A 14,664-nucleotide genomic window follows, 5' to 3' on the forward strand; every position below is an offset into this window, starting at 1 on the left:
ATCCAAATGTCTCGACCTTCTCAGTCACCAGATATGAACCAAACTGAGCATTTATGGGATTTTCTGGAACACACAAGACCTGAGCGATGGCCACTTTCATCCAAGTTTTTTTTTGTTTCTTGTGGAAGAGTGGTACAACATTCTCCCTACAGAAATCCGCACAACCGTAGACTGGGCCACAATTACGTAACATTGGTGTTTCCCATTTTGTTCACTGCTTATAAGCTGCCTTGGACAAGGATGTTCGTTTTATACAGTCATAATATTTATTTAATTATGTTTATAATAATAATGCAATGTTGCCAGAATGAGATTACAACATGATTGAAAAGCCTCAGCGCTTTTTAATAAAATAAGAACACACAATGTTTCCCAGTAGCCTTGAACAGACAATAAAATGTCTATATTATATAAGTCCCTGAAAATCATCAGCAATATGCAAGAGATGAACAAAGAAGTGAATAAAAATAACAAAAATATTGCATCTTAATAGCCTGGAAGTCATAGGAATGAAAACATTTGTTATTCCATTTTCCTCTTAAGTTTATTTGCAGGCAGTCAGACTGAGTAAGCCCAAATGTCCATACACCACAGCCTCATTAATTTTATGTATTCAAACACACATTCGCCACACTCTTACGTTTAGCTTAAGTATGCTTAACAAGTCTGAATTTAAAAAAACATTTCAATTTAAGAATTTCAACCGTTTAAACTAATCTATTTTTATTTAGTTTTTTGTGCAACCCACATAAGGTAACACTTCAGAATCTATATATGTAATATAATAGGCAATAGGCAGTGCTATACGACTACAATACCTTCAAATGGGGTGATTGCACTTTTTATACAGTTCTTTTATACAGGATGATTGGACCAAATTAACTTAATACAGGGTGATAGTACAAAATTCAATTTATATGAGGAGACAGGGCCAAATTAAGAAGTACAGGGTGATATAGGACTAAATTAACAGTAATTTAATTTATACGCTCTGAGAAAAGCATAACAGTGGCTGGCGGTCTATGGAGACCATGAGAGATATAACAGTTCCTTACTATAGCACCTAGTGCACTAGTTTTAAAGGCCAGCAATGCATAATGGATGCGCGTGATGGTACAAAATTATATCCAGGCTTGAAACATAAATCAGCACAACTGGAAAGGTTGGATTTTGACTGTCAGAAAGTTCTTTGAATAAAAAGTGGAATGTATGCAGAATACCAAACACACACAAAATGTTGTGGTTAAGTGGATAAAATGCATTGACAGAAAACTGTACACATTTCACATTTATATTGCACTTCCATTAACACAGAGTAATATTCAGATCTCACTGTTGTATGTGCACATATAGCACATAGTAAAAACAATTCAGATAAAAATGATAATACTAATAAATAACAATAATACTTTGAGCTGTCAGAGTAAACAATCTGCAGTGTATTCCTCATTAATAGCGTCATTGCTGTCCCATGCCACCAGCGAATGGATGCCTGATCGTTTAATTATGTATGTTTAATTAATCTATCCCTCAGCTCAGTCGACAGGCCACAGGACACCTGTGTGATGGAGGCTACACTGCTAAACCTCTGCTTCCTACGTCCTGTCCACCCCCACCCCGTTCTCCAGTCCACCCAACCAAATGTGACCGGAGTCAGAGACACCGGTCACGCAACGCTACGAGCTCACCTTTGAAACTGGTCCTTCAAATGAACAAAAGGCTCCATGTTGGCCAAACATGCAATATGTATGAATTCTGTTGGTCAAGGCCCTGCACTCATACACAAAACAACAACAGACAATATCGACTGTGTTTACTCAGAGTTGCAGCCAAGAGGAACTTGCGATGCAGAGACTGAGATGGCAGGTTGAGGTAATCCTACACGCAGAGACGCTAATACACTGGTAAGACGGGGCTGTGTGTCGGGGCTAAGGCAGGCATCAGACCAATCAATTGGGGATCAGTGGAGGCTCGGGGACATAATGCAGCGTTAGAGCAGTGCAGCGATGCTGACGCAGCCCGTCATACTGGACCAGAACCAGAATTAAACTATCCATTCACATTCAGACACACGCTCCGAAGTAGCCCTTTCACAAAGACACCACCAAATGAAGATACGGGGTAAAGTAGGGAGTAAATTATGCATGAAGGCGCGCATGCATTTATCTAGATTGTATGCTAAGCTAAATCATTAGGAACAAAAGTGTGTTCAGCCCAGCAGCCCAAATAATCGATACGAAACTTGCTACCCTCCCTGCTATGGAGTGGAAAGCGTGAGCGTACAAGCGCATATACGTAGAGAGGTAGAGAGAGAGAGAGAGAGGTAGAGCGAGAGAGCGAGAGCGCGAGAGAGAGTGGTAGAGAGAGAGAGAGAGAGAGAGAGAGAGAGCTGGCGTAGTTACCAAAAACATTGTGGCCCCCCCAGCATTGGCGCTCAGGCTGAGACAGGGGAGCAAAGGTGGCCCCAACAATACACCCCTGTACATTCCCTGACTGAGGCAGTCAGGCCTGCTACACTGGGGCAGGATCAGGACTCTTCTACATTCTAAGCTTATAGTTTTTCAGAATGTCTCCACATTAGTTTAAGTGAAACAAAACAAGAAACGTACATCAAAGCAAAGCCAGGCAGCCATGGATATGTGTTCAATTTGGTGACACCAGACTGGGTCAGAGAAGAAACAGGGAGCCGGTCGTTCCTGTTTGCGAGAGGCGGGTCTCCTGGGGCCGAGACCATCAGCAAACGCACAGCCAGCTGGCAGAACGGACGCTGGAAGTTCCGGTAAAATCCAGGGGAAGCGTACGAGACGGACGTGGCGTGGCCTCAGCGCCGGCTCGGTGGAGCTCATTAACACTTTGCTACGGCCGACGTTCCAGCGCAGGGCCCCAAACCGACAGACAAAGCAATCCATATCGAGTTTAAAATAACCACACAGGAGAGGTAACCTTTACCAGGCAAAAACAAAAAACGGGAGGAAGCAAAAAAAGATGTTAAATAGGGAAAGTGCAGGAGGGAACAGGACTCATTCATAACGGCCTGTCTGCCAGCCTGACCTGGATTTCAGCCCTGGAGCTGCAGTGAAGGGAGAGGGAGTGTTCAGCGAGGAAGCAGCCGGATCCTACACCCACGCAGGCCCATCCAACACCCCGCCGAATACCCCACTCAGCGGGCATCACACACAGGGGAACATGCAAGAGCCCTTCAACTAAATAAACTTCAATCACAAGCACGGGTGATGGCTCCCCTACAATTTGTAGCAGACTGCCGGATCAAGGCACTACTGAGCTAAAAAAACCAGGCACCCATCCTGGCTGAAATTACACTACACACACACACACACACACACACACACACACACAGATATATCTGTGGACATGCCTGTACACAGACACACCTAAGCCCATGTGAATATGTGCACAACAAAGTGGTAGCACAGTTTATCCTATTTTCCCATCACTACTTTAACCAATTACTCAAAATATCACAACAAATGGTCGTACAATAAATACAGAACAAGGGTGATCCAACCAACAGGAATTGTGCCCTTTCCTTTTCACCCCTAATACTAAAAAAAATGTAATAATTGCAGATTATATTGGTTCACATATGCTTGGCTTAAATATGTTATTCAGTGCACTGGACGAAGTGGCAGAGGTTTGACTGAACACTGTCCAAACTATATGGAATCAGATTTCATCAGTGACAGGGTTTCTTTAAAATGGGAATTACCGCTTGGAGTGGCAACCTGCCCAGGCCCAGTGCTTCGCTGGTCCTCTGTCGCATTGTCTTCTACTGCCATGAAAAGACAAAAAGGGAAGAAAATATTATTAAAAACAATGAAAGAAAGAAATAAAAACAGCAGAACAGAATCAGCCTGATCAGATTTTATTTATTTTATCATTTCTACATTCCCTTTTTCACCCAGGCAACAGGCCCGTGGCAACTGTAAGCTGTCTCTGGCAACAAGAATACAGCCAATCAGCTAGCTGGCATATTGGTCAATGGTTTAGTTTTGAGAAATAAAAATAAATAAAACCATTATTGCAACCACTCTCGCGCCCACCACCTGATTCCAACAGCGACTGGCGAAATGACTGTGAGATTCTGCTATCTGGGACAGCACACTGTAATCTGTAACGACAATATGGCAGGCCTAATCACAGACGGTCACAGGTTGAGGTTGTTGACAAATGTCAAACCCACAATTCTGAAACGGTTGTCAGTGTCCAATGTAGAAACCATTCCTGGCCTGGGAGAGGACACTGGATGCCCGTGTCTGTGTGCCATAAAGTTTTTAATTACAATTATCTAAGAGTATAAATTGGTATGTCTGTGCATACATTTCGAAGTATTGCAATATCTTTTATCTTGTTGTTAATATATTTTATTTCAATAGGTTTGTTTTTACATTTCTGTAATGCCATCTTTGGAAGAATAGGAGGGCGAATAGTTTTTTGTTGTTGTTGTGAATAGAAAGTAAAGTCAATAAACTTAGATAACACATTGTAACACATTGTAATCAAGGCGACATTTTCTTTACTAACGCCTTGTATTCCAACATGCAGGTAGAGAGATAACATGAACCCTCACCAGAGAATGCAGTATCAGCGCAATACGAGACAAACAGGTGACTGAGACGGGCCCAATTCACAATGAGAGGAAAAGGCTGTTCAATCCATCAGCAGGGCATGAAGACACACCTGCAAGATCTTCTCCTGGCTTAAATGAACACTCCTCCGTAACTCACTTTCATTTTCTTTACAAGCAGCCAATGCTGAGTTCAGCCATCATACAAATTAACTGTTCTTGAAAGATGAAAAATGATGCTTGCATTCATTCATGAGTTTTGATTTCATTCAGAAACTGGTTTGGAAGGAAAACGACTCTAAAGCCACACACAGTGTACATCATTGATTGCCGAACCTCCAATTCAAAACACCAACAGACAAAAGTGACAACAAGAACCACTAAAGCCCACTGTGCTGCTGGAGAATACCAGAATACCAATAGTAAATAGTAAATAATTAGTAAAACTATTTTTATATGTATGTGTAGAGTGAATAAAACAAACTACCATAACTGGAAATTCTATTCATGACTATTACATTGTCACTTAAAGGAATAATGAAGTCTATTGCAAACCATTCCGCAGAAATGGATCATGTAACATGTAGGTCATTATTTTAAAAAGTGCGTAGACATGACATCATATTTGTCAATGGCATAGAATAGTTCTTTCCCAATGCGGAAATTCATAATTCCATTAGTCCAGGCCTGAAAATGCAAAACATAATACATTGATTTGGACATACACAGATACACTACCAGAGCAAGAGCATTCAGTGTTAATATTAAGAACTAAAAATTAAAAAACGTAAATAAAATGACATAACTTTGAGGTCAACCGAATATAAATAGGAAAACCTGGGATAAGAATATCTTTACAGAAAATTTTAAATGGCCAAATAATCTTGTTCCAATTCCAATGCAATAAAATAAACATTTCCTCTGTATTTCCAGCTTTGCCTTGGCCGCATGAGTGCACATTTAACTCTTTCATAATACGATTTCCCCCACATCCACCCCTCCCCGTACTTGTTTTTCTAGAATGTTCATTGCCGTGAGTCATGTGCAGGGGAGCCAAATGGTTTTTAGCAGTAGGAACAGAACAATAGACTCTCCCACCTGGTTCATGTAAAATTAGGATCTCACCGAGGAATTGATGCCTTGTACTACCACCCCTGCAGCTGAAATGTACTCTCACTTTTGCCTTTTGTATCAACCCTCTCATTTTCCTTAGCAAAGAAAACGTGTGGTAGACACGACCTCCCAACAGACGAGCTTCGGGGAGGCTGCAAATGCAAACTAGTGGGTTTAAAAGGCACAAAATTGCATATTTAAAGTAATTAAAGCAGCTTTTAAATCCTATGGGTAGCGGGTAGTATTCTCAGCGAGCCCCAGGCGTTCAATGGTGATGTCAAACCTGCCTCTCATCAAACCAAAGTTTTTGAATCTCCTTGTGAAATTTAGAAAAAGTTTCTTTCATGAATTTAGCAACCACTGTAAACTTGTGCATCTTGCATTCTTAGGCTGTGACAAACAAGCTGCTGGGAGTTAAGCTCAGGACTCGCACCCCTCCATTGTTGTAAATGCCAAATGTGAAGTTTTAATCCTTTAGGTACTGTCGATTAGGATTCATCAAATCCTGTTGTGGATTTATAATCCGTCATGCAGGGGGCATTACAGTGTAAATTGTCTAACGAAAACGTTAAGAATGGAATGCACATTCTAACACAGCCGCCTTCAGAGAGACAATTATCTCACCGCACAAAAGACCAAGGTTCCTCGACGTCTGTCATGAACTCTGGAGAGTGCTCCTGCAGGACGCATGGCCTCGTATCCCCGCCCACCTGCAGCACAGACCCGACACGACACCGCACGCTCTGCCGAGAGCGATAGCAAAGCACACCAGGAACTGTAACGGACTTTCTGTGCAGCGTTTGAAACGCATCAGCACACGGGGGCAGTGTGTAGAATGGGAGGAAAAGAGGCACTTCAGGTGCACTCCTCTAATAGTCCTGAACATTCAAGGAGGGAGTCTGGTCAATTCACCCCAATCCTGGGGAGTTTCAAAATGGGCTGCACTGGGCACCAAAACTTTCCCGACATTTTTAATGCTAGTTGATACAAAATAAAAAATCCCAACTTTTGCACAAGGAAGACGTATGAATACCATGTATGAACCCACGTATGAGGAGAGTGTTACAGTATTTATTGAGGCGCCACACTCATTGTTGGACTGTCTGAGGCTTCCCTCCTGAATGACTGCCCGTTTTCAGACCCAGAGGCCATGCCCACTCCAGGAAGCCAGATAATAACGCGCTAATTATATCCATAAAGCACATCTTACCCGGACCCCTGTCACCTTGGTGAATACCGACTTATTTGTAAACGTAATGCTTCTCCTTGCAGGGCAGCTTCCAGCGTTCCTTATTAAGAGCCTTCATGAATGAAGCCCTGTGAGCTTAGACAACATCTTAATGAGTTTCTCCTTGGCTATAGAGAGTACGCACGTCGGATCATTTAGAGAAAGGGCTTTAATGAATCCCCTATGGTTTCATCATAAATTGGCGCAGGGAGTTTGAGTTTTTGTTTTTTTATTTTTTTGGGCTTTTTGATTACTGTCCCTGTTGGTGAAATAAGGGAGGCGAGGCAGAAAATTCACTTAACGACTGACGATGATGGGAAAACCGAACTTTCGCATTACCGCAAGCTGGAGAAGTCATTATTTATAAGCGCCGAGCTCTTATTAAAAGTTTTGCAGATCTTTCCCTCGGACTTCCCCAACTTCATTCATCTCAGCAGGAACACACGGTAAACAAGAGGTCCGCTCGTCTGAGCAGTCCATGTTAAAAGTAAGAGGGGGAAAAAAAAACCTCATCAACAAAAACACTTCATTCCACAATCCTTCCAAAATTCATGTAAAGGAAAGAAAATCACGCCAGCGTAATTGCACAATAGAGCATTCCATGAATGATTACTTAATCACCTCATGGTCCCATGTGCCCTTCCTCCTCGATGACTGGAGAAAAGCTAATGGTATAGCTACCACACTTTTGCCATCATATTCATAACATTGTGATGAAGAAGGCAGTTATACAAAGCTGCTGCTCACACAATACATTGTAGACAAATATATAGTGATAATACAATACAAATAACTAAATCACACTCAATTGAAATGTGTTGTCCAAGCAGAGGTAGACAACTCTGGTCATGGTTCTTTCATCTGAGCTCTTGACTGTACAGTCATTGTACATGTCATTAAGAGCCTGAATCTTAATTAACAGTAAAACACCTTCAGCATATGGTCACCTGCAGTCATGAAGCCTAATAATAATCTAATAATGTAATTAGCCATTCTAAATATAGCAGAAACCAGAAACAGTCATACCTACTGTCGGCTCAGCTAGGTTGGTGGCGGCTAACACATTGTTGTGCAGTATATGCAGAGTTATGTAGTATTATATGCTACCCTATGTCACATAGTTTTAAATTAGTATGCGATAGTATAAAGGCCATGGTCACTGTAGGTATTAAGATCAATCACATTCCTATTTTAAAACATTCATGCAATGTTTTGGGACTCCTGGATATGATACTGGTCTTTTTTAAGAGAGTGGGGGCAGTCTACCTAGGTATTTATTTATTCAGATGGGCGGGGGGGTAAAAGGTATAGAGGGTAAAAGGTAGGGATGGGATCACGGTACAGAAAGAGCAGGTCATACAGGCCGAGAATGGGCCAGGCTGCACTATAGACCGCGCCGCATCGTCTGTCCGAGAGCCTTTCTAACCACTTCCCATTGGCTGGAGAAGCAGGCTCATGGGACACGTACATACCATCAACTGCCATTCAGCTGTGAAGCTGCCAGACTCATTCCTGCAATTATCTTTCTCTGGACATCATTGGAAAATGTCTGGCTCGTGCTGTAAGTGATGCCACCATTACAGAGATGGGACTTAAAATGGTGAGGGCCATGACAGCATTATCCATCCTGACCTGAAAGTAAGACATTCACCTGGAGGATTACAGCTCAATTTAGCGTCCGTTTGGAGGTCAAACGCAGCCTGTTAGAGCTCTGAGGGACAGGGCTGTGTATCTGTTATTGTGACAATAAAGCCCTCAAGTCAACTGTAATACAGGGATCACTGAATTGAAAGAAGTTAACACAACGTTTAGTGCTACCGTAAAAAGAAAATTATATATATTAGGTATATAATGTTTGATTACCCAGACAACCAACCAATCATATATTGACCAGTCAAATCCCTGTACATTTGCTATCATTTCAGCGCTAATTTCAAACTGGATTTGTGATCTTAGGTTAATGAACTTATACAGACTAAATGAGACTGTCTGTATAATTTCAATAGAGACATATTTTCAACAAATCAAAGATCCAGGGTGTGAGTTTTCCGGATTCGGAGGTTTCCCTGTTGTGTGTGAAATAAAGTAACAGTCCCTTCCCGCCTTTGTCTACGACATTTCATGAGCCATAATGTCGGATCCATTTTAGGAGCCTGACAGAACCAACTGTTAACACTGCGGCACCTGAAACTTCAAAAACTATTAAAAACTGAGAAATTAATACACAATAAGAACAAAAAACAAAAGTAAAATCAGCGCCCCGGGCACTGTGAGACTGCTCGGCTGAGTGTTAGAAACAGCAGCAGGGATGATAATGGAACTTTGCACATTCTTGTATTATAATTGCTGCAATGATTGCAGTAACTTTTTTGTTTCACATTTAAAGGTGTTAATAAGTGCTCTCTGTCAGATCTTTCAGTCAATAAGAAAATCAACACTAATTAAAATGGTAAAAAAAATGCATGTCAGTTGCCTCAAAAACATTTAAAAAAAAGAAATCACAATAACACATTTTATTTATATACCGTTTTTCCGAAAAGATGTTTTACATTTCTGTAAACCAAAATAAGCGTGTGTTAAAAACACTGACTGTGTTCGAGGCTGAAATGTGCTGGCACTGGTTTCATGTCCATTCTTTAAAGGGAACAGATTCTAACATAAATAAAATTGTGCATACAGGCATTGTTCACATCCTACTATATAAAATAATGTTTGACTAAGATGTATAGTAGATGTGTGTAAACCAAATAAATATTGAATATGCATACCCTTACTTATTTTGTCACTCGTCGGATGTACACAGTACAGTGTGGACATGGGCATGATTTTTGAATATTGGCTTATGGGCAGATCTAGAGAAGGCCCAGTCACCCCAGCAACCATATGTGACCACCTCATCACTGATAGGTCTACAGAACAGAGGAGTCCATGCTCCTGATTGGTCTACATCCGTACACCCCGTAAACATCCAACAACTAACTGGGGCATATACTAATGCACATTTTTTGCACATTACAGGAATAAAAAATAAAATGATAATAAAAAGATTCATAATACACTTTTACAAATATAAGGTTAGAAATAAAAATGAAATATGGATTTTAAAATCAGTCAGACCATATTTAATATAATATCATATTTAACATGCATTTACTGATGCTATAAGAAATGGAATATTGTCTGGATATACGATGATCAAAAAGATGACCCATTTGAAAAATAGCATTTTACACTTGTTATGAACTTTTCTGATAGTTGTTGTGAAAAGTAAAATCACCTATTAACAAATGTACTACAGGAAAGAATCCAAATGGCATTGGCCTGAAAGCCCTAAGAACATATATGTGGTGACAAAATACTTCTAAATTTGCACAAGGAATTTTTGACACAGCACCCTCTTTTAAAAAAGCTATAAATGTATTTAATGGAACGGGTGAGATGTTTACAGACACACACACACACACACACACACACACACACACACACACACACACACACAAGTGAGTATATGCTCCATGCGCGTAAAGCAGGAAGCTGAAGTGCATCCTCTGTGCTAAAGGAGCGAACACAAACTCAAACAGAAATACTTGTGAGGGAAAGCGACGTGCGCCAGGCGTCACATGCCCCCGGATTTAATAAAGCCCCCGTCCCTGTACGGTACGCTACATCACAGGAAGCGTCTCCAAGCAGCCGGGCGGATGGCGGCTCGTTTTGTAATGTCGCAAAAAATGAAATTACAGCCTGTTCCAGGGCCACGGGAAGGGAAGAACAAAAACAATATGGAATGCAAGGATTGGGTAAATGTCAGCGGAGAAGCGTGACATGTTTGCATACCCGGCTGATGTATGGCCCGGGCGTCGAAGCGATTATTCCCTCAGCAATAACACCGGCAGCTCTGTCTCTCAGATTTAATTGAAATGGGACTGCTAGAGTCGCCCTCCCCGCACTGGGAATTAACACAACCTCTGACTCTCTGTCGGAGCCAATGGAAAAGGACGAGGTCCACAGGGTGACAGCAGTAGTCAAGGTCCCCGACCCACCCCCAGTCATCAACCACACCGTCCCCTGCTGCCCTCACTCCAGGAGTTCTCAGGGGGGTCGTGACCGCCCCTCCCCCCATCCCAGAGGAAACTTTACTCTTATCTACCCCCTCCCAACCACCATCCAAATTTCACAATCCTTTGATGTCGCTGGTGGTAAATGCAACCTGACAACTACAAGATTCTACCACAACATTCTCCAAGATCCTAGTGCTTCATGCACCCTGACTTCCACAAAAGACCATTCCACACTCATTTCAAACTATACATACAAACATATTCACAGATGTCCTACAAGCACTTAAAAAAATAATAATAATCAGGACAACTGACAAAAACATCTACCTTTACGTTTATTTCTCTAAGAAATTGGCAAGTCAAGCAGATGCATGTTAAGGTTTGCTGTGAAAACAGACAGAGTTTCTCTGTGTGGAACAGGATCTTAAATTTAGTGAGCCCAACGACCAGCTCCAGGTTGACTCCAAGATAAACCATACTGGAACACTGAACCGTATTATGACAGACCACATGGGTTACCGTCTCTCACTGATTTTGAGAGCGTGACTAACTTGTCGGTCAGCTTCAGCGACTCTAGGACAAATAATAAAAACGCCATCAATCAACTGAAAGCACAGGGGGACTTTTGTTCTGGTTTTTTTACCCCTCATTTTTTAAGGGTCCATTGTCTCCCTCCACATCAAAAATCTACACTGGCACAGCTGTGGGCCCTATGGTTAGAGCTGGAACCTGGATTTGAATGGCGGTTATGATCAAAATAGAACATGCGCACACGCACACACACACACACACACACACACAGGTTATCGTAGCAAACCGGCATTGTAAAAACTGCTCCTGAAAATAAATTGTCTTGCACATTTGTGTGAGTTTCTCTTTCAATACCCAGGTTTATTTTATTATGTACAAATTCCTAGATAATCCTATAGCATGTGGGTTTAGCGTCCAGACTGTGAAAATTATTTAAAGACATCTGTGTTGAATGCATACACATAAAATAACAACCTACAATGCCTTGATCTGACAGAACCAGTGGGCATATCTCCACAGGAGAATTTCTGAATTTTCAAGCCAGTCGTCTCTTGTCGTATTGTATTTTTATTTTTTATTATTATTAGAATTAATAGAAGGCCAAATATTATTGGCCCCAAATAAAGCAACAGGCTTCAGTGTAAATGTGAAGAACATGTGGCACAGTGTTTATGGAGCAGGTAAGTTGCAAGTTACAAGTTCCAACCCCCATTGGGGCCCTGCAGTTGTACCCTTATTTAACCCAAGTTCTTCAGTAAAAATACTGCCATTTAAACAGCTACGTCAAATGAAAACTATGTATGTAGCCCCGGATATGAACGAGAATTACTATTGGGCCTGTGTACTAATATAAATGTTTCACTTGAAATGAGAAAATTGTCAATAATAATCATAATAAACAACAATGGTCCACATTTGTTTAAGTATTGAAGATCGCCACACGACCGGCATAATCTGTAAAGAAAGGAAGACGCAATCTTCCTTTGAGCCGAATACTTTGAAGAAGAAGAAGAAGAAAGGGAGGGGGAAGAGCCCACGGACCTCTCGCTGGGCATGTGAAATTGTGAACAATTATTTGCTGTGTAAAATACAATGCCAGCCAGATGAACTGAAGCTCAACCCTGCAGATCAGCAGTCACCCTACTGCCAGCTGCACACTAGAAAACCCACTATCCGCGCGTGCGTGCGTGCGTACTTTCTGAAATCCAAAAACACTGTCTTCGTCCAACAAACACCGTTAAATCCTCTGTTAGGAACGTGCCGATTTGTGCGGCACGCTTTAGTCACTCCATTGCATTTCAGCAAAAAAAATACAAGTGAATTACTGAAAACGATAATAGAAATGGGTCCCACAGTGATCAGATCAGAGTCTGATCAGTATGAATAACGTAGCATACTGCAGTAAAGCTATTATTCACTGCTCGTACATGCGTAATTCCCCAGCGCATACGAATGCATTAGATCTGTCATAACATAATGCATTAATGAGCGACGACAGCCGATAAATAGTCTTCCTAGTTTAATCAGTACTATTGGCTTCTGTCTGTACGGAAATGAAGTCCCCCAAATCCGCTGTATACCACTTGTTCCCCTATTCACGGAACAAACCCAAGGAAAAAACCCCATCGCTCCACGAAATACGCCTGTTATTCGTAGGCTACTCTTCATGTCCCTTCCTTAAAATCTGCTCTCTCAAGACTGCTTGTCAATTGCGCTATCACACGGTCCTCTAAACTGGCGTCACATGACGGGACACCACAAACTCTTCGCAACATTCCAACACAATTTCAGCTCTGAACTTAAACAGCTTTTTCTGACAGGGTACAAAACTCGAGATGGATTTCAAACAAATCGTCACAGCAGTTACCCTCTGAGGTAGCAGTGGCTTGGCTTTTCAATCGCCTGTTTTTACCCAACATACAGGCAAACCGCTGCAATTAACTTCCACAAAATATATCTTACTTTCAAGGCACGTTATGTGGCCGTAGTATCGAGTAAAATATACACTTACGCAATCAGTGGTTACAATGCTGTCAGTAGACGGTAAATTGTTTGTGAACCAATTTCCAGAAACGAAAAAAAAAAAAAACGGTTTACTTTCGTTTTAGTTCGGTAGGTACATTATTGTTAGTTTTATTTGGTAGCTATATCGCCGCGTTTGCATAGAGTGTGTTGCTATAAAGCATATCGTTATTCATCGTAGCCTACAGGCTTTCACTATTATAAAACTTGGTTGCGGTCCACCTTAAGAGACACCGGAGTTGCATGGAATCAGCTAGCGTTTCACTTACCTTTCAATGATCTTGGTTTGGCTTGCTTGCGGCGAGACATCCTACAGAAAACAGCTGAAGTTGCTCAGTTTCACACCGAGAAATTGTATAGCCTACTCTAGATAACGAATATCATAGGAAATCCGCGATTATTTTCGAACACAAGGGTAGCGAATTCGACATCGCAAAAATGTAAGTAAAATAATAGGATCGCAATTCTGATATAGGTAGGCTGAGATAATGTTTTTGTTTTAAATATATAACTGAGCTATTGATACCTATCCATTTAATTCGACTGCGGTAGCTGGAAAAGTGTCAAAATTCCGTCGCATACTTTCATTTTCCCATTCAATAAACATACGCGCGCAAACACAGATGCTCTTTAAAAACAGAATTGTAGCCCTTAGCATTTGATCTTAACGGTAACCGCGAAAAGAAAGACATTGGCAATCGCCCGCTGCGAAAACGGGGAAAAAATGCAACAAAACAAAAAGAAAGAAAAAAATATTTTACTTTCCCCCCTACATAGCTAGCTACTTAACTAAATTAGGCTGTCCCTTTCCGTTATTCCAGTTAGCTGTTCCTGGATTTGGATGTCAATCTGATCTAAGTCTACGTCTAAATTGGTAAAAGAAGCGGAGAGAGAATGTGTGCTCCCTCCTCGTCACAAACCTGCAAGGTCTTGGACTGCGCTGTCGCTCCGGTAGTCCAGATAATAATGGGAAATGGAAGTAAGGCCCCCAAAGCCATCGGGATGACTCCAGAGGGGGCCCCTAACCCGCAGGGAGTCGCTCTGTACGTAATCACTGAGGAAATCATTGTCAGCCTGCCTGCACTCACACACAGACAGAGAGGCATGATTAAAAATCCTTGGGACTC

The 14,664-nt window shown here is 41.5% G+C and overlaps 1 protein-coding gene across 2 annotated transcripts in view; it reads right to left on the reverse strand.

The window, feature by feature from the left end:
- Nucleotides 1-14,016, reverse strand: part of LOC133137843 (zinc finger protein 521-like) — a 122,763-nt gene extending 108,747 nt beyond the window's left edge. For both annotated transcript variants that reach the window (XM_061256224.1, XM_061256223.1), the window contains exons 1-2: nucleotides 13,807-14,016; nucleotides 3,728-3,790 (exon numbers count right to left, since the gene is read on the reverse strand). In XM_061256224.1, the coding sequence (XP_061112208.1) occupies nucleotides 3,728-3,790; nucleotides 13,807-13,846 (103 nt within the window). In that variant the 5' untranslated portion in view covers nucleotides 13,847-14,016. The remainder of the gene's footprint in view (nucleotides 1-3,727; nucleotides 3,791-13,806) is intronic.
- Between the last annotated feature and the right edge of the window lie 648 nt (nucleotides 14,017-14,664).

This window comes from Conger conger, chromosome 9, assembly GCF_963514075.1.
Source record: "Conger conger chromosome 9, fConCon1.1, whole genome shotgun sequence".
Taxonomy (NCBI): Eukaryota; Metazoa; Chordata; class Actinopteri; order Anguilliformes; family Congridae; genus Conger; species Conger conger.